This window comes from Chiloscyllium punctatum, chromosome 36 (assembly GCF_047496795.1).
Source record: "Chiloscyllium punctatum isolate Juve2018m chromosome 36, sChiPun1.3, whole genome shotgun sequence".
Lineage (NCBI taxonomy): Eukaryota > Metazoa > Chordata > Chondrichthyes > Orectolobiformes > Hemiscylliidae > Chiloscyllium > Chiloscyllium punctatum.
This window is the reverse complement of record NC_092774.1, coordinates 41,255,122-41,274,941: the sequence shown is the minus strand read 5'-3', so window position 1 is coordinate 41,274,941 and position 19,820 is coordinate 41,255,122. Positions and strand designations below refer to the sequence as shown.

The following is a 19,820-nucleotide window of genomic DNA, read 5'->3' as shown; positions in this document are numbered from 1 at the left end:
GGGTTTGAATCCCGCCACAGCAGATGGCGGAATTGGAATTCAGTCAGAAATCTGGAGTTCCGAATCTAACGATGAAAACATTTTTGGGGAGGAGGGGTGGAGAGGGGGGGAGAGGGGGGGAGTGGAGAAAGGGTGGGGAAATCCCATTCTGATGCACTCACGTCCTTTTTAGGGAAGGAAACTGCTGTTGTGGGAAAGAATTCATTCAGTCGTCCCCAGCAAATGAGTTGGGAGAAACGTACTTGGATACAGGGTCTGGGTTGAAATTGCTGAGTGAGGCAATACTTCCTACAGGTTATGGCTGTACCAAGGATCCAATTACAAAGGGACAACTTGGTGCTGACTAATAGTAAAGAAATTTGGCGTGGGGTGGGATGGGGGGAGTGTGTGTGCTTTGGCCTTGAGCTTTTTTAAAAAAAAAAGCAGCTGCTTCTTCTCCCACTTTTTGCTGGGGGGGGGGGGGATCTGAAGCTGTAACAAAGTTGGGCAACAGTAAAGATTATTTGAATTTACCGCTGGGCTCAGATTCTCATTGAAGGCTTTGAGCTCCAAGAGGTTTTTGTTTTAAAGCTGCTCATTTCATTTCAGCCTCCTGCGCTAAGTTTCCAATGTCATGTGTCAGATGGAGCAGTGAATGAGGAGCTGGTATCGTTAGGAGTTGTAAATTTTTCAGGAGTGCATCGTTTCAGCAGCATTGTATAGTTTACTGGCAGCACCGGGAGGTGTGGGACATGATGTGGAGGTGCCAGTATTGGACTGGGGTGGATAAAGTTTAAAAATTACACAACACCAGGTTATAGTCCAACAGGTTTATTTGGAAGCACTAGCTTTGGGAGTGCTGCTCCTTCATCAGGTAGCTGTGGAGCAGGATCATAAGACACAGATTTTATAGTAAAAGATCACAGTGTCATGCAACTGATCGGATATATCGAACAAACCCAGATTGATGTTAAGACTTTCATCTTTCTTTTAGAATGGTTTCCAGGTTTTGGTTCATTAATATGTAAATCGCAGAACATCTTTTAAGTCACATTCCCGAGATGACTTCAGGCTTTATAAAACATAGGTGACATCTCCGCTCAGACAGTGCATTAAAGGTGTGAGGTTCGAGTCTGTCAGTGTCCCAATCTTGAATCAGATTGGTTCTATTTCCAAAGTAGGAATTTATAAAATATTGCATGGATTGACTGCCTGCAGATTCTGTGCTTTTTGAGCAAAATTGAATGTATCTGCAACTATAATTCTGCCAATACAAATTCACCCCATAGAGGTTTGTGCGTGAGAGTGCGTGCATGCGTGGTGAAGTGTGAGTGTGATGGAGTATAAGCCTGTGTGTGTGTCTGAGAGCGAGTGTATGTATGAGAGAGGTATACTAAAACAAGGAAGGGCCGGACTTGTACAGGCAAATGGTAGGGCCCTGGGTCATGTTGTCGAACAGACACCTCGGTGTGTTCAGATTCATTGTTCTTGATAGTTGCATCACTGGCAGACAGGGTGGTTCAGAAGGTGTTTAGTACACTTGACTTCACTGTTCACACCATTGAGTATAGGAATTGGGACATCTTCTTGTTGAGGTTGGACAGGATGTTGGTGAGACCATTTTTTGGAGTATTGAGTACAGTTCTGGTCCCCCAGTTATAAGAAGAATACTATAAGAGAGGGTTCGGAAAAGGTTTACCAGGACATTGCCAGGACTGGAGGGTTTGAGTTAGGAGAGGCTGGGAATTTTTTCACTGCAGCACAGGAGGTTGAGGGATGATCGTATTGAGATTTATAAAATCATGAGGGGTGGAGGTAAGGTGAATAGCAAAGGGCTCATCCTTAATGTGGGGGAACTCAAAACTAGGGGGCGCATTTTATTAAGGTGAGGGGAGAGAGATTTAAAAGAAACCTGAGGGGCAACGTTTTGACAGAGGGTGGTTTGCATGTGGAATGAACTTGCTGAGGAATTGGAAGATGCAGGTACAGTTATAATGTTGAAAAGACAGCGAGTTTTGAGAAGATTTGTAGCTCAGGTTGAGGTTCTGGATATAGGTTTGCTCGCTGACTATTCAGACCCCTTGGCATCATGGTAGCCCACAAACCACCAAAACAGAAGCTAATGAATTTGGAAGACTGTATACAGACAACAAGCAGAAGTAATGTCATTTACAAAATACTGTGCAAGAACTGCAACAAACACTACATTGGACAAACCAGCAGAAAACTAGCCACCAGCATACATGAACATCAACTAGCCACAAAACAACATGACCCTCTCTCACTAGTATTCTTGCATAAAGATAAGGAAGGACACAACATCGACTAGGACAACACATCCATCCTAGGACAAGCCAAACAGAGACATGCACGAGAATTCCTAGGAGCATGGCATTCCCACCGGAACTCTATCAACAAACACATTGACTCGCATCCCATTTACCACCCCCTGAGAAAAAGAACAGGAAATGACATCACCAACTCAAGGTAACCCAAACAAATAAAAAGCAGGAAACATCAGCAGTTCTTCCTTCAGATGCTCACTGAAGATGTTACCTCCTGTGGTCATGAAACGTCTTAAAATGAACCTTCCAGTTCAGCGAGCAAACCTACATCCAGTTAAAAAGACATTTGGATGAGTACGTGAATAGAAAGGTTTAGAGGGATTATGGGCCAAATGCAGGACTAGTTTAGTTTGGGAATCCTGGTCGACATAGACGAGTTTGACTGAAAGGTCTGTATCTGTGCTGTACACCTCTATGAACCAGAAGTGATCTTATTGAAACCAGCAGAATTCTGAAAGGTGTTTGACAGGGTAGATGCAGATAAAATGCTGCTTTGTGGGCCAAGTCATATAATCTCGACAATATGGAAGCAGGCCATTCGGCCTTTCTTTTCCACACTGGCCCTCCGAAGAGTATCCCACCCAATCCAACCCCCTTTCTTAGTATTTCCTATGGCCAATCCACCCGAACCTGCACATCCCTGGATGCTATTGTAATTTAGCACAGCATATCCACGCTAACCTACACCCTAATCAAAAATTACCTTCTCAAGAATGTAATTTAACTGCAGAGCTTTTCTAAGAAAAATGTCAGTCTGACTCAACATTGGGACCCAGACAGAATTCACACCTATTGTTAGAAAAGCTCTGCATTTAAATTATACTCTTGAGAAGGTAATTAAAAATAAATTCTGGGATTGACATACCAAAGAGCAGAAACCCATTCGAAAAGATGAAAGATTTAATCTAAAATTGTTTAATGTATCACATTTCTATGACATTGGTTGCGTTTGGCTATAAATTGCGTGATCATGATCTTATTCTCCACAACCACCAGATGAAGGAGCGTCGCTCCGAAAGCTAGAGCTTCCAAATAAACCTGTTGGATTATAACCTGGTGTTGTGTGATTTTTAACTTTGTCCATGTGAGTTGTGGGACTTATAACAGTTTTTCTTTTGATGTCTGTTCCAAGTGAAATTTCTCCTCTGTGCAGGCACGGGTGAACAGTCTGTTTTTGTGCTTTCTGCAAGATCAGGCTAACAGCTTTTAAATCCTTATGTCAAGCAGCAGAAGCAAACAGTAGATCAGCAATTATATTTTGAGAGTGGTACTTCCAGCCCTGATAATCTTGTTGGCTCAACAAGGAGAGAATGTCACATCTAAAAAGCTTACAGAAAAGTTGTTTCAGTTCTTCAGTCAGTTGAGTTGGCTCTGCACTCAGATGAGACTGGATACTGCTTTTACTGGATCATAATGGGACATCTTAAATTCAAGGAATGTTGAAAGGGCAAATCGAACTGTAACTGTGGGGTGATCTGTTCTTTTTCTTTTGGGTGATCCAAATGAGACATTTTTCCTGATAGCTCCATAATCATTTTCCTGCTGGATTTTTTTCAGCGCAAACAATTTCTGGTGGGAGAAATCCTGTATCCTGGGAAGGCGGGGAAATACAACAAGGCTGTTAAAAGCATTTTAACTGTGGACCCGTGAGCTGTCGTGGGAGCAGTGCATTTGCCAAAAACATTGCTGCGGAATTCTGTCTAACTGTTGGACTGAAAATAGTTTCCCCACTGAATGTTAACCAGGTATTGAGAACGTTGCACATTATAAAGTGTGCTCCGAAGGAATGGAGAAGGATTGAACTTGCCAATGTGAACCAATCTTTGAGGAAGCCGAAATTTCTCAGGATTGAAGAGGTTGATGGAAGTCAACAATTGTCAGATTATTTCATGATAACAACAACCGGTATGGGACGAGGACTGGGAATTCCAGAAGAGGGGTATCTGTAATGAGCACACAGAAACAAACCCTTCAGCCCAGGCCCACCAGATATTCTAAAGTAACCCAGTGACCCATTTGCCAGCATTTGGCCTCTATCCCTCTGAATCCTTCCTATTCATGTCCGCACACAGGTGCATTTTTGTTTTTCGGAGAATACTTGGGTGAGAGCCAAGATATGCTATTACTCGCCCTTTCCCCACTCAGCTTAACCTTTCCTTCATGCTAATTGTAGCTGGAGAAGCCTGAAGTCGGAAAAGGACTTCCTGAAAAACTGTTTATTCGAGATTGGGCTCAGTGATGGAGTTTCTATTGTATTGCTATTGTAGTTTTTAATTGACAAAAAATCGTTCAGTTGTTGTTTAAGGCAGAGGAGATATTCATTTTAGAGATAATTGAAATATATATGTTCTTTACAATGTTTTTCCATCATTTCCAGTGATCGTTTGTCATTTGGTACATTGAGCATCATCTTTTTGTGATTCAACAGATATGATTTGAAGTGAATTCTGCAAGACGTTTTTGTATTTTATTTAACTTTGTTCTTTGTATTAAAGATTTCCTTTTCATGACATTTTAATTAAAATATCTCAATGTATAATAATGAAACAGCTAATTTATTCTGAAATTATTTCAATTAGTTGGTCAATTGCTAAATGATAGCTGCATACTGCTGCCTCACAGTGCTAGAGACTCTGGTTCAATTCCCGCCTCTGGCTACTGTCTGTGTGGAGTTTGCACATTCTCCCCGAGTCTGCGTGGGTTTCCTCTGGGTGCTCCGGTTTCCTCCCACAGTCCAAAGATGTGCAGGTTATGTGAATTGGCCATGCTAAATTGCCCGTAGTGTTAGGTGAAGGGGTAAATGTAGGGGAATGGGTCTGGGTGGGTTGCTCTTCGGAGGGTTGGTGTGGACTTGTTGGGCTGAAGGGCCTGTTTCCACACTGTCAGTAATCTAATCTAATCTAATCTGTTGTAAATATTGATACCCAGGTAGGCTATTTCATTGAATATATTTTCTTTGTAAAATCTTATCCAAATTATAAAATGATTGTATTTTCGTGTGAAGTAAAATTTGCAGTGTTTTATTAAATGGTTGAAAATAACTTTGCACTTAATTGCTTCGTTTGGCATTAAACATTGTAACTTTGATAAAAATAATCTTACACTCACCATAAATTGTGAATTAACAACCGAATGTTGTTGCGATTTGCTTTTGAATTACCTCAAACTCAATTTGAAATTCGTGAATGAGTTGAATATGGGCTACAAAGTGAATATTTATTGCATTTTGTGAAATTCTCTGCACTGCCATTGTATTTGGTTAAACAAGATTGTACTTGGTTAAACAAGATATGTATCTCTCCTCATAACGTTATAATTCTTTGATATTTTATTTGTCAGTGCTAGTGCCCAAACAGCCTAAAATAAAAGTTTTGGTATTTGGTGAAGTTGTGAATTTTTTGTCTGGTTATATCATTCAATTGTGAAGCAATTGGGCGGCACAGTGGTTAGCACCAGAGACCTGGGTTCAATTCCCATCTCAGGCGACTGACTGTGTGGAGTTTGCACATTCTCCCCGGGTCTGTGTGGGTTTCCTCCGGGTGCTCCGGTTTCTTCCCACAGTCCAAAGATGTGCAGGTCAGGTGAATTGGCCATGCTCAATTGTCCGTAGTGTTAAGTAAGGGGTAAATGTAGGGGTATGGGTGGTTTGCGCTTCAGCGGGTCGGTGTGGACTTGTTGGGCCGAAGGGCCTGTTGCCACAGTGTAAAGTAATCTAATGTAATCTAACCTGAAGATTAATTTAAATACATATAAGAACATCAAAGACGTTGCGATAATAGAAAGTCAACATGTAGAATTGCCAGTGAAATGTAAACCCTGGCTGCTTTAAATTTGGTACAAATTAAATATCAGTTGAAGTGCTAAGAATAAGTAGACATAATGGCATTGTGCACAAACTGTGTGTAGTGTGAGTTCAGAATTTTTCTGACCATTTCATTCTTACACATGCAGCACCATGATCTGATTGATTTGTTCATGGAATGTGAGCATCACTGGCAAAACCAGTATTTTTCATCATCCCTTATTTCCCTTGAAAACCTGACTGCTAAGAACACAGATATGAATGTTGGGTGAGGACAAGATGTGGTTGAGTTGCAAGGCCTACTGGCTTGCATTGTACCCTGACAAGCCCGAGACTTTGGGAGGAGAACAAAAATTGGAATTTCTACTTAATTATTGATGTTCCCATTTGTATCTCTCAAAAGGATATTATTTGGTCTATCAAATTGGAAATGGCTCCTTTGTTGAATTATTTCCCTGTATCCGCACGTAGGGTCATAGAGGTGTGCAGCATGGAAACAGACCCTTCGGTCCAACCCGTCCACGCTGACCAGACATCCAAACCCAATCTAGTCCCACCTGCCAGCACCCGACCCATATCCCCCCAACCCTTCCTATTCATATACCCATCCAAATGCCACTTAAAATTGCAATTGTACTTGCCTCCACCACATCCTCTGGCAGCTCATTCCATACACACACCACCCCACCCTCTGCATGGAAACGTTGCCCCTTAGATACCTTTTATATTGTTCCACTCTCACCCTAAACCTATGCCCTCTAGTTCTGAACTTCACCCCTACACTGGGGAAAAGTCAAAAACGTTGAGCAGCCAGACAAGTTGGAAAAGCAATAAAATATTGTGCCATATGGGGAAAACAATTGTGCCTCTACCTGTTTTTTCTCCTATTGGCATTTGGACACTTAATGTGTCAATAATACCAGCAGCACCACTGAGCATATTGTGTGCGTTCCTGTGTCAAGAAGCAGGGCACATGTTCACCAGTGTCACCAAAACATTGCACATGTTCCTCACTGTCAACAGAAAAAGTGTGAGACCTTCTTTTGATTGACCAAGAGTACGACACTCTCATTTCTCATCCCCTTTTCCATTTATTTTTCATTGCGATGTTCGATTGTTGACTTGTTGCAACTGAAAGGAAAGGGAGTGAATCCAGGGAGGAGACAGACTTGGGAAAAGTTGGGCCAGGTCTGTGACTCAATTGGCAAAATAGACATGCAGGAGGCTGAAAGAACGCAGCAAGCCAGGCAGCATCAGGAGGTCAAGTCAATGTTTTGGGTGTCACCCTTGTTGAGGACTGGGGATGGGTGTAGGGAGAGCTGCAGAACAAGGATGTACTGGGGGCAGGGTGGTGAATTGGGGATAGGTGGGGACAGGTAGAGGGTACAAACTGGTTGGTCACTGGTAGGAAGGAATCTGGTTGGTAGTGGCGGGGAAGGACTAGGAAGGAATTCAAGGGGTGGCGAGGGAGGTTATTTGAAATTGGTGAACTCCATGTTGAGTCCACCAGGCTGTAGGCTGCCCAGGTGGAAGATGTGTTGTTCCTCCAATTTGCGGTTTGGATCATTGTGGTAATGGAGGAGGCCAAAGATGGTCATGTCAGAAATGGAGTGGGAAGGGGAATTAAAATGGGTGGCGACTGGGAGGTCTGGTCAGCCTCTGCGGCCCTGGCTGCGGACTGTTCCCCAAGTTTATGCTCAGTTTCCCCAGTGTAGCAAAGACCACAATTGGCAAACACGTGGCCAAACTGAAGTTGGAGCTTTTGCTGTGTAAAAAAAAAAGCAGAAAGGAGGTGCATTGTTTAAATGTTGATGCACTGTTTTGGGATATGGAGAAAGTGAGGACAGCAGTTGCTGGAGATCAGAGTTGAAAAGTGTGGTGCTGGAAAAGCACAGCAGGTCAGACAGCATTCCAGGAGCAGGAGAGTTGACATTTCAGGCATGAACTCTTCATCAGGAATGACATGTGGATGTACAAAGTGGCCTCAGCATCCTTCCTCACCAGTCAATGCCAGTTGTCAGGTGCAGTGAGCAATGAGTAGTGCAAGTGGTATATTAGCAAGAGGAATGGAGTTCAGAAGTGGGGATTTCTTCCTGTAGTTAAGGGGTCATTGAATATATTCAAGGCTGAGTTCATGTGATTTTTCAACAACAAAGAATGTTGTTTATGGAGGAAAGGTGAGAAAATGTCTGGACATTCATTCCACACACAAACCACTCTGTTTTAAAAAAAATGCTGCCCCTCAAGTCTTTTTAAAATCTTTCTCCTCTCACCTTCAAAGTTTGCTGCCTAATCTTAAAAATGCCACCCAAGGGCAATGACACCTGTGATTCACCTCCTCTATCCCCCTCATGATTTTATACAACCTCTGTATGGTTATGTCTCAACCTTCTGTGCTCCAGTGAGATAAGTCACAGTCTAACTACCAAGATGTAGGTAGATTAATACCCAGTTATGTGTTCAATGCTGGTGCAGGCTCGAGAGACCAAATGGTCTACTCCTGCTCCCAATTCTGACACTCTGTGCCCAGGACAGCAAAAGACCATCAGAAATAGGTGCAGAAATTAGGCCGTTCAGCCCAGCAGGTCTGTTCATGCCACACAATCGTGGCTGATAAGTTTCTCAATCCCATTCTTTCACTTTCTCACTGTAACCCTTGATACTCAAGAACCTCAGTCTTAAATTCCCTCAGTGACCTGGCCTCCATAGCTGTCGATGGCAATGAATTCCATAGATTCACCACTGTCTGGCTGAAGACGTTTCTCCGTCTCTGCATTCTAAAAGGTCTTTCCTTTACTCTAAGGCTGTGCCCTCAGCTCCTTGTCTCTCCTACCAATGGAAACATCTTCCCAATGTCCACTTGTCCTGGCTGGTCAGTATTTTAACCCTTCAGAATGAGGTACAGCAGGGGTTCGGTTCAGCAAAGTGAAAACAGAGGGGGAGTGTGTGGTATGGAGATTTTCAGCTTCTAGGGAATGAGAGAGCAAAGAGAGTTTGCTATAAATTAGAATTTTTGGGATGGGCAACAAGCTGAGGAGTGTCAGATAGAATTTAATTTAGAGAAATGAGGTATTGCATTTTGGTTGAGCAATCCAGGCAGGACTGACAGTTAAGGGGAGTGTTGCTGAACAAAGAGACCTTGGAGTCGCAGGTAGATAGACTAGTGAAGAAGGTGTTTGGTATGATTTCCTTTATTGGTCAGAGCATTGAATAAAGGAGTTGTGAGGTCATATTGTGGCTGAATGTTGGTTAGGGCATTTTTGGAATACTACGTTAAGTTTTGCTCCCCCTGATATAGGATAGAACTTATGAAACTTTGAAAGGGGTCGTGAGAATGTTTGTAAGGAAAACTTGTCCTTAAGCATTTAGACTAAAATGTAATGTTGAATTATAGAACACGTTTTCTCCACACTAGAAAATAGACAGGCAGGGAGGGTAAGGCAATTAAGAACATTTGCCTTAACATCAGTGAATTTGTATAAACACGATATTGAGTGATCACATTCACAGCTGTTCCTTTGTGAAATGAATGTGTTTGATTCTGACCTCAAAATGAAACTCGGTATCAATTACTTCTCTCCCGAATTATTGCCCTTCATTGTTATCTGTCTAGTTCAGAACATGCAGTGCTTTTGTAAAAAAAAAAATTCATCTTAAGAAAGCTTGTTTGCGACAGCACTGCCTTTGTAAAAAAAACTTGTGTATAAAGATAGTATACAGAGTAGCCCGCCCAGGCTCTTGGAAGAAGAGTGATTGCTACTCTTCTGGGTTAATAGAATCCAGTTAGCTTGTCTTATAGGTCGGTGTTATGTTGTAACGGTGATGGTATTAATGAAGGGGATAATTTAAAATTAAACTAAAGTGTCTGTAAGAGTTTTATTTTTATTCCAGACTTCCAAAGAGTACGATCTCCGGGAATGAACCAAGATAGGCTGACAGGTCTGAGTCCACAAGGGACTCCTTGGACTGTCTCAATTTGGCGCTGCAAGCAGGGTTCCAACAAGGGCTACATTTGAGTGAAATTGGAAAAAAGGAGTTCCATCGAAGGGTTGGACTCAAGACCAATGGGCCCATAAGGTAAAGTTGTATCTTGATTACTCTCTGTCTACATCTGTGTGGTGTTTCCCCCGTTTCACTCTCTCGGTGCCCTGACGGAACCCTAAATGAAATCGTTTAAATAGGACTTAAAAATAGAAACTGTCAGGATTTTACAATGTTGAGAATGTTTTGCAGAAATCTTTAGTCTTGTTGTTCATTGTCGGGTTGTTGATTCGTGAAAGTTTTAAGGCGAGATTATCTTCTCTGTTATATCTGTTCAACTTGGCTTGTCTTGGTTTGCTGTTTTGGCTTGTTTGTTAGTTATGGTTTTGTTCTGTTGGGTGTTCTTTGTTTATGTAATATAGAGGGTGGATGCTGCTTTTGTCATGTATATATTAAAAAAAAACTGACCAGTGATACAATTCTTGCATACTTGGTTAAGCAACTATGTGCCACATCCAGGATTTATGAGACATCTGGAATGTGAGTGCCTCATTTCTCTTAAAATGATCATGTGTCTGTACAAGAAAGCACCCATGTGAGACAGACAGAGACTCAGCACTGATTCCCTGCAGCTTGCAGAAAGTTTAATCCTGTGAGATTTGGTTTGGATGCACATTTGCTTGTTGACGAATGAATGCTTGTGTTTGTATTTTGTGGGGTTGGAGCCCTTGTTGATCAGTAGTTTTGTGAAGATTTAAAGTAGGTAGGATAACTGAGTGTGCTCCTAGATAAGATTGAAGACAAATGTCCCCTAACAGAAATAATAAGTCTGTATTATTAATTATGAGAAACAATTAAGGAGACTATCAGCTGCAGATGCTCAACAGAATAAGTATTGGTCTCTAGGACGCGCACATGATTTAACTCTATTCACTAAAAGTGAACAAGGGATTTGGGAAAAAAGAGAGGGAAGTAAGCAGAAAGAAGTCTTATCAGAATAGAAAAGGGTAACTCGGGGGAAAAAATGGGAAAAGTCATCATGGAGACAAAACTGTATTAAAAGGGGAGTTAGTCCATTAACTGAGGAAGGATGTGAACTAAATTGGACAGAACTAAAACATAAATGTGAAGCACATGATTTAGAAGCAGAATTGGAATAGGCAAGGGAGAAAATTTTTTAAAACGCCAAGATTCAGAATCTACGTTGAAACGTCAAGGGCACCAAAGGAAAAGGAAACTGGTGAATAAACAACAGACTGCAATTGCAGCTGCACGGGACGAAGCTGACAAGGACTGTTCCTTATACCCCACCCTCCCCTCTTCCAAAGACCCATTACTAAAGAATCCTGATCAGTTTATAGATGGTGGGTGGGATACTGATTCGGAGGAGGAAATATTTTATGCCTCTTATCCTGTCAGCTGACCACCTCTGGTTCCCTGCCTGAACCCACCCCCCCCCCCCCCCCCCCCCCCCCTTACTCTGATGACGAACGTGCCAAGGCTCTTGCCCTTCCCCCAGTTGTTCTGCCGAATAAGAATTCGGCTTACCACAAACCCGGTGCCTACTGTACTAGGAGTCAATTAAAATTAAAATCTGGAAGAAACACTGATGAGACTCCTTTTGATTTCCACTGCCCCTAAAACTAATAAGTCCCGAAGACACCGATGATTTGCAATCAAAGTCTCGGGACCTTAATATCAGACCTTGCACTCACCATGATGTGGGAGGGCAAAAAAGAAATTTCCCGAATAGAAGAGGTTCCTAACCCACAGGCTCTGAATCTGGAACAAGCCCAGTTTATGGATCTTTATCAACCATGGAAACCTCATGACTCTCAAGCATTATCAATAAGGGTGCAGATTATGGAAGGAATCCTGAGGGATCTGTTAATTACATTAATAGGACCAAGACCATTTCTAACGCTGCCTCCCAAGACCTAATTCACCTCAGAATGCAGCTTTTCGCCTGAAAAATGGGCGAGTTCTGAGAAATTTTACAAGGTAATAATCATACCCAGCCTGTAGTCCGGCACCCGGCTGAAACTATCAGATTGGATTATTACCTGTCTCCACCAAGCAGTGCATCGTGTAGTTGATGTGGGTAAAGTCTTAACATGTAAACCCAGCTCGGGCGAAGAGGCTGAGGAGTTCCTTGCCCGTTTTAAGGAATGCTATGGCGCTTCCTCTGATGACACTAACTACCTACAAGGGTGATCATCCCAATTTAATGCCATATGTATGACTCTTACCTGATCAGGTACAGAAAGCTATTAAAACCCACAATATCCACTGGTAACATGCTGAGGTTGCACAATTTAGCCGAGAGGTTTGTTACTTCTGAGATCTAAAGGATCCCAAGAGTAAGGCTACCATCGGCATGATCAAGACAGAACTTGTCCAAACTACGGTGGCTAAAGTTCAACCCAGGATTCAAAGTAGACCTTTCCGTCTGCAAGGTCAGTCAAGCTAGCAAGTGAAACCCTCATACTATCGTCCAGTATGGCAGGACTGTAGAAATGGTACTGTGTATTCACAACATCCCAATGGACCTTGTGGTCCTCCTATGCATCCTTCCCCAACAATCCATGATGCCCCTATACATCCTCTCATTACTCTTCACTGCCTCCCCCACCCCCTAGTGTCCCCCAACAACTACACCTTTGTTTCAATTGCAGTGAACTAGGACATTGGCCCAAGAACTGCCCTTTCCATAGCAGTCCCTGGTTCATCACCGCAGTAAAAACAACAGACAATCTCCTGGTCTCCCTCCCCAGTAACCTCAGCAGGTTGCCCCTTTTACGACACAAAACCCTTGTCAAAACTGACTCCCGGATATAAGGCAGCTTCCTGTTTTGAATTTTCCCATACTTACCGCTAGCCCAGAGGATGGACCTATGCTAATTCTTAACCGTAATGGCCACGATATTGAATTGATGTTTGACGCAGGAGCCACTGTTTCATCACTTCCCGTCCATCTTGCTAATGCTTTTGATTTTCAAATCTTGGACGATGATGAAATCCTGCAATCTTTTGATGGTTCCTCTAATAAACATGCATACGCTGTCCCTCTGACAGTGGTGTGGAAAAATTGTGTCACGCTCCCTTTTTGCTTTGTTGTTACTAATGGATTACATATCCCTCTACTTGCTAGAGATCTCCTCTGTCCTCTAAATATTACTATTAAATGTCATGATAATGGTATCCTGATTCAGGATCCACCTCATTTTGTTCAATGCATCAACACCAAAGCAAAGCCGCCTCGATGGTGGTCATTTGATTTGGATCCTTATGCTTTCGATTGTATTTTACATAATGTCCCTCACCCCCACATTACTTTAGCTTGTGACTCATCCGGGAATGATCTCAGGCTTGAACACATACTATAATCCCTGACTGGGCACTACTCCGCACGCTTGGGTGATTGGTGAGATCAGATCACCAGCTGGTGGCGTTCTTTTCGTGTCAGTTCCTCTTCATAGCTGGAAAACTGGCCCTCTCGTTTTCCCCTGTGCCACCACTCACTTGAACCCAGAACATAAAGACTAAGAAGTAGGTTTTGACGCTAAGACTCTTTTTTGACCATGCTGATCAAACTTGCCATGAAATTCAGCTGCTCACTGAGATATCAATCCTATTTTGTGCACAGCCTTAGTCGATTCATGGCAGCCTTCATCATTATCATGCCCACCCTCACCTGCAGGACATAGTATATCCTGGAGTCTGGGTGGACTCTAAAACACAAGTGGGCCTTGCTAAGGTCCCACCCATCTCCATTCTGATCAAACCTAATTCTGTCCTCCTGTCTATACTTCAATACCCCCTGAAACCAGAAGGTGAAGCTGGCATTCAACCTGTCATTGATTCATTTCTACAGCAAGGCCTTCTAGTCCCATGCCATTCTTCTGTCAATACACCTACCTTTCCGATCCCTAAACCGGGATATCCTGAATGTTGTTCACGACCTTCGTGAAGTAAATTAAAATCATTGAGGCTCAATCCTCCAGTTGTCAGTCCTGCTACTGTCCTTAGCCAAGTTCCAGTTGATGCCAAACTCTTCACTATCGTTGACCTCCAACATGCATTCTTTTGTCTTCCTTTGCATCCAGATAGCCCATTACACTTTTGCCTTCTTTTAAGGGCCACCAACATATGTGGACTTGCCTACCTCAAGGGTTTATTCAGTCGCCGACACCCTTTTCAGAGACTCTTCACACCCAGCTTGAATTATTTGAATTTCCTGGAGACACTAGCCTAGTTCAATACATCGATGACCTCCTCGCTAGCCCTGACAAAGTGTCTAATCACACTGACTCCACTACCTTTCTCAACCATCCACATCAATGTGGCTATATTGTACCCCCCAGCAAAGTTAAGACTAATCAGAAAGAAGTTAAGTTCCTAGGTACTCTCATTTCTGAATTCGATCGGTGCTTGACACCTGACTGTATTGATCCTATTCTTTGTATTGCCCCTCCAACCACTCCTAAACAGATACGGTAGTTTCTTGGCCTCATCAATTATTGCCGACAATGAATTCCTAATTGTGCCCTTCTGACCCAAACATTATCTCCCCTGTCCTCGTCTAATGAGCCTTAATGGTATGAACTCACCCCATAACAACTACATGTCTTTACGGAGCTTAAAACTACCCTCTCTTCAGCACCCACTCTAGGCCGACGTTTGTATGACTGCCACTTTCATCTTTATGTTGCCATCCTTGATACCTGTGCTTCAGCTGTTCTCACCCAGCAACATGGTTCCTCTTGGCGCCCTATTGCCTATTTTTCTACTAAGCTTGACCCCGTTGCTCAAGGTATGCCTTCCTGCACCCAGATTCTCTCTGCCATCCATACTATGGTAGTGGCTGCCTCTAATATAACTTTACATCAAAATGTAGAAGTCTGTACCTCGCATTCTGCAGTATTCTTGCTGATTTCTAAATATACTGAACACCTTGTTATGGTTCGTCTCAGTCGCTGTGAGATTTCATTACTTCTGAATCAATTTCTCTCCTTAAAGTACTGCTCTAACATTAACCCCCTACATTCCTGCAGGAAGAACCGCTTGAACTGCCTGTTCCTCACCATGATTGTGTTCTCATAAATGAACTTGTTACTAAACCATGTCCTGATCTTACGGACGACACAGATGTGATCAACAAAACTGGTCAAGATGCAGGGAAGATACCTGCCCAACTGTCGTCTGATTCATATGGATGGAAGTTTACTTGTTGGCTATGATCGCTGTGTTGATGGATTGTGTGGATTGTACTGATAGTTCTTGGTCTCATCCTAGGAATATACACTGTCGTCCGCTTATGCATGAAATGGACTGTACATTGTTTTTCACCTAAGCCAAAGAAGAGTCTGCTTAAATGACCCTTGTCTACCCCTCTACCTCCATGCCTGAACTTCCATGCTGAAATCCAGTATCTTTCAGACTCTGCCCTTCTGGATGATGACCTGGCAGAGGAGGCACTTGCCTTATTTGAAAATACAAATTGACTGAATGGACTAATGATAGTTATAAGCCAAGTAGTTGTCATGAAATAACAAAAGGAGGGAATAAGAAAGTCTATAGCCATAAAACTTGTCTTTATGCATTTAAACTAAAATATAATGTTGAATTATCGAGCACATTTGCTGCACACCAGAAAATAGACAGGCAGGGAGGCTTGGTAAAAGGGGAGAACTCGAGGTATGCCGAAGATAACCAAGTGATAACAGGATACCCTAAGGCAATTAAGTACATTTGCCTTAACAGTGAATCTGTGTAAATAGGACACAGAGTGATAACATTCATGGCTGGTCCCTTGTCAAATTAATGACAGCGTTTGATTCTGACCCCGAAATGAAACTTGGTACTGTCAAAAGCCTTGTATTTGAAAGTCAGGTCCTGTTAATTATAATAGATTCTTATCACCCTTTGCAAGCTAGGCAAATTGAGGGAAAAACATCTTTGCTGTTACAAGTCCCTGACTTGAGAGTTCAAAAGGACGAGAGAGAGAGAAACCATTATAGTGCTGGGGCTCCCGAAGCTATTGAAAAATTACCTGCTTTGGATTGAACGTAATTGCATTTTTGACACTTTATGATGGTATTGAGTAGCCATTACCGGTTATTAAATATGAACTCTGTAAAAGGTAATGATGACGAAGCTTTAATTTACTTGCTGTTCTTGCAGACCACTCTACAGACCTTTCAAACTACCCCACTGTCAATTTCAAATAATCAGATCTTATGTCTTATTTGAATCACAACCCTGAAAAGAGAGCATGTTTAATTCAAAGACTAATGAATCAGTTTAAATGCAACCTTTTGGTAACATCTCAGACTCAGGTACAGTATGATTCAGTGCCTAAAAAGCAGGAGTCTGCTCCTAGCTTAGAAATTGTTCTCGGCCTAACATTGAAGAGATTCAGGCACAATGTGTCAGGGAGCCATTTTATGGTCAAAAGTTTGCCCTCCTGCTAAGAAGCCATTTTGGAAAACCGTTGTATCTGACTTGTGACCTGTGCAAGGGTTAGGAACTCTCCAATTAGCTCAGACTGGTACCTCTTTATGGTAGGAGTTTATCTCACTAGCAGGCACCTAACCTGGCTGGATATGTTTTTCCCACCTGATGAATGGCTTAGGGCCTGTAGGAGTGATTAGTCAAGCGTTCGGAGACCTGTCAATTAACTTTTCTTCCTTACGAATTAAGAACATGCAATGTTTTTGTAAACCTTTGTGAAAAGGAAACCACTTTGTAGCAATACATCAGAGTAACCTGCCAGGGTACTTGAAGAGTTAGGTCCCCTACTCTCCTAGGTTACTAGAACCTAGCTAGTTTAGCTTATCGGTATCAGTGGAGCTATTGGTAAATAAAGGGGTTCACGAAAATTAAACTAAACTGCCTGTAAGAGGATTTTCTTTTATTCCAGACTCTCAGAGTACGAACTCCGGGGCGAATCGTGAGAGACTGCAGGTCTGACTCCACAAAGGATTCCCTGGCCGTCTCAAATCCCTACTTTAACACTCCAACTCATCCATGTTGACCAGTAAGCCTAAACAGTCTAGTCCCATTTGCTAACACTCGGCCCATAACCCTCTAAACCCTTCCATCCAGATTCTATTCAAATGTTGTAATTATACCAGCCTTCACTACTTCCTCAAGCAGCTAATTCCATACCCACATCACCCTTTGTGTTAAAAGGTTGTCCCTTAAGTCCCTTTTATTTCTTTGCCCTCTCACCCTAAATGTATGCCATCAAGTTCTAGACTCCTCCCAACTCAGGGAAAAGACCTTGTCGGTTTATCCTATCAATGTCCCTCATGATTTTACAAACCTCTATAAGGTCGCCTCTCACCCTCCGACGCTCCAGGGAAAACAGCACCAATCTATTCAGCTTTTCCCAATAGCTCAAATCCTCCAACCCTGGCAACGTCCTTCTAAATCTTTTCTGAACCCGTTCAAGTTTCACAACAAACTTCTGACAGGAAGGAGACCAGAACCGCACACAATATTCCAAAAGTGGTCTAACCAATGCCCTATACAGCTGCAACATCACCTCCCAACTTCAATACTTGATACTCTGACTAATAAATGAAAGCATTCCAAATGCCGCCTTCGATAACATATCTACCTGTGACTCCGCTTTCAAGGAGCTATGAACCTGCACTCCAAGGTCCCTTTGTTCAACAACACTCCCTTGGATCTTACCATTAAGTGTATAAGTCCTCCTCTGATATGCTTTTCCAAAATGCAGTGCCTTATATGTATCTAAATTAAACTCCATCTGCCTCTTCTCAGCCCATTGGCCAATCTGATTAAGGTCCTGTTATCCTCTGAGCTACGCATCTTTTGCCCGAAACGTCGATTTCAAAGCTCCTTGGATGCTGCCTGAACTGCTGTGCTCTTGCAGCATCACTAATCCAGAATAAGCATCTTCACTGTCCACTACACCTCTGATTTTGGTGTCATCTGCAAACTTAGTAACAAAACTCATATATTGACATCCACAGCATTTCTATAAATGATGAAAAGTAGTGGACCCAGCACCCATCCTTGTGGTATACTACTGGTCACAAGCCTCCAGTCTGAAAAGCAACTGTCCACCACCACCCTCTGTCTTCCTACCTGTGAGCTGGTTCTGTATCCAAATGGCTAGTTCTCCCTGTATTCCATGATATCTAACCTTGCGAGCCTGTCTCCCTTGGGGAATCTTGTCAAAAGGCTTACTAAAGTCTATACAGTACCCTGGCATGTAGGCCGTCAAGCCCAGGGGACTTGTCTGCCCTCAATCCTAATAGTTTGCTGTGTACCTTTTCCCTCTCAACGTTGATTGTTTAAGTTCTATCCTTTCTATCACCTCTGACTTACCCGTTCCAATAGGAATGACACTATTGTCCTCCAGCTTGAAAACTGAGGAAAAGGATTGACTTAGCATCTCTGCCATTTCAGTGTTCCTCCTATTAACTCACCGATTTCATCTTCCAAGGGGCCTTAGCTACTCTGTTCCCTTGAGCATGTCAACAGAAGCTTTTGCTAATCTTTTTGATATTTTGCGCTCGGTTTCTTTCGTAATTTATCTTTATTCATTTTTTTTAGTATCCCTTCGTTTACGTTTGCAAGTTTTCCAATGTTTCAGCCTTCGAGGTCTGGAATAACATTTCGGAAAAGACTGAAAAAGTTTTAAAAACTACGTTAAAACTTAAAAGAAAAACCCCACCTTTCAGGTGGCTGGCGAGGGGAGCAGGGAACACATTCGCCCCGCCCCCATTGTCTCCGATTGGTTGGATGCCTCGTCGAACCGCGCCCACTACCCGCGCGGTGACGTCACGGTCTGGTCACCCAGCCCCTTGTGAGCTGGCGCATGTGCAGTGTAGGCCATGTAGTGGGACAAAGGCAGTGTTACTGAGTGTGGGAGAGGAATGGCGCCGGCGGCTTAAGGAACAAGAACAGGACCCGCTGGAAAAGCTGAGCAGCCCTGGCTGCATGTGTCAAGAGAATCCGAGGAATCGTTACGGGTCCAGTGATCCTCCTTCAGAACAGAAACCGGTTTCGGAAACACCCCGGAGAGGTCGCCAGGCCTGAGCGCCCGGGGAGAGGAGACAGTGAGTACCTACTTCGACACTGTCCTATCCCCCCTAGTCCAGGAACTCCCCGACGTTCGAGACACCACCCACACCCTCCACCTCCTCCAAGACTTCTGCTTCCCCAGCCCCCAACGCCTCATCTTCACCATGGATACCCAATCCCTCTACACCTCCATCCGCCATGACCAGGACCTCCAAGCCCTCCGTTTCTTCCTCTCCCGACGTCCCCAACAGTACCCTTCCACCGACACACTCATTCATCTGGCCGAACTTGTCCTCACCCTTAACAATTTCTCCTTCGAATCCTCCCACTTCCTCCAGACCAAAGGGACAACCATGGGCACCTATGTAGGCCCTAGCTATGCCTGTCTCTTTATTGGCTACGTAGAATAGTCCATCTTCAGTAATTAAACCGGCACCACTCCCCACCTCTTCCTCTGCTACATTCATGACTGCATTGGTGCTATCTCGTGCTCCTGCGAGGAGCTTGAGCAAACTTCACCGACACATTCCACCCTGACCTTAGATTTACCTGGACCATCTGACACCTCCCTCCCCTTCCTGGACCTCTCCATCTCCATTAATAACGACCGCCTTGACACCGGCATTTTATAAACCCACCGACTCCCACAGCTA

The 19,820-nt window shown here is 43.2% G+C and overlaps 2 protein-coding genes across 2 annotated transcripts in view; one reads left to right on the top strand and one right to left on the bottom strand.

Annotated features, from left to right (window-relative positions):
• The window catches only part of LOC140460964 (uncharacterized), a 384,505-nt gene that overhangs the window by 328,881 nt on the left and 35,804 nt on the right, over positions 1-19,820 (bottom strand). The window lies entirely within an intron of this gene.
• LOC140460064 (uncharacterized) overlaps positions 1-19,820 on the top strand; it is a 507,032-nt gene that overhangs the window by 475,676 nt on the left and 11,536 nt on the right. Inside the window, exon 4 of the mRNA XM_072554469.1 lies at positions 18,737-19,168. Coding sequence (XP_072410570.1) covers positions 18,737-19,168 — 432 coding nt within the window. The remainder of the gene's footprint in view (positions 1-18,736; positions 19,169-19,820) is intronic.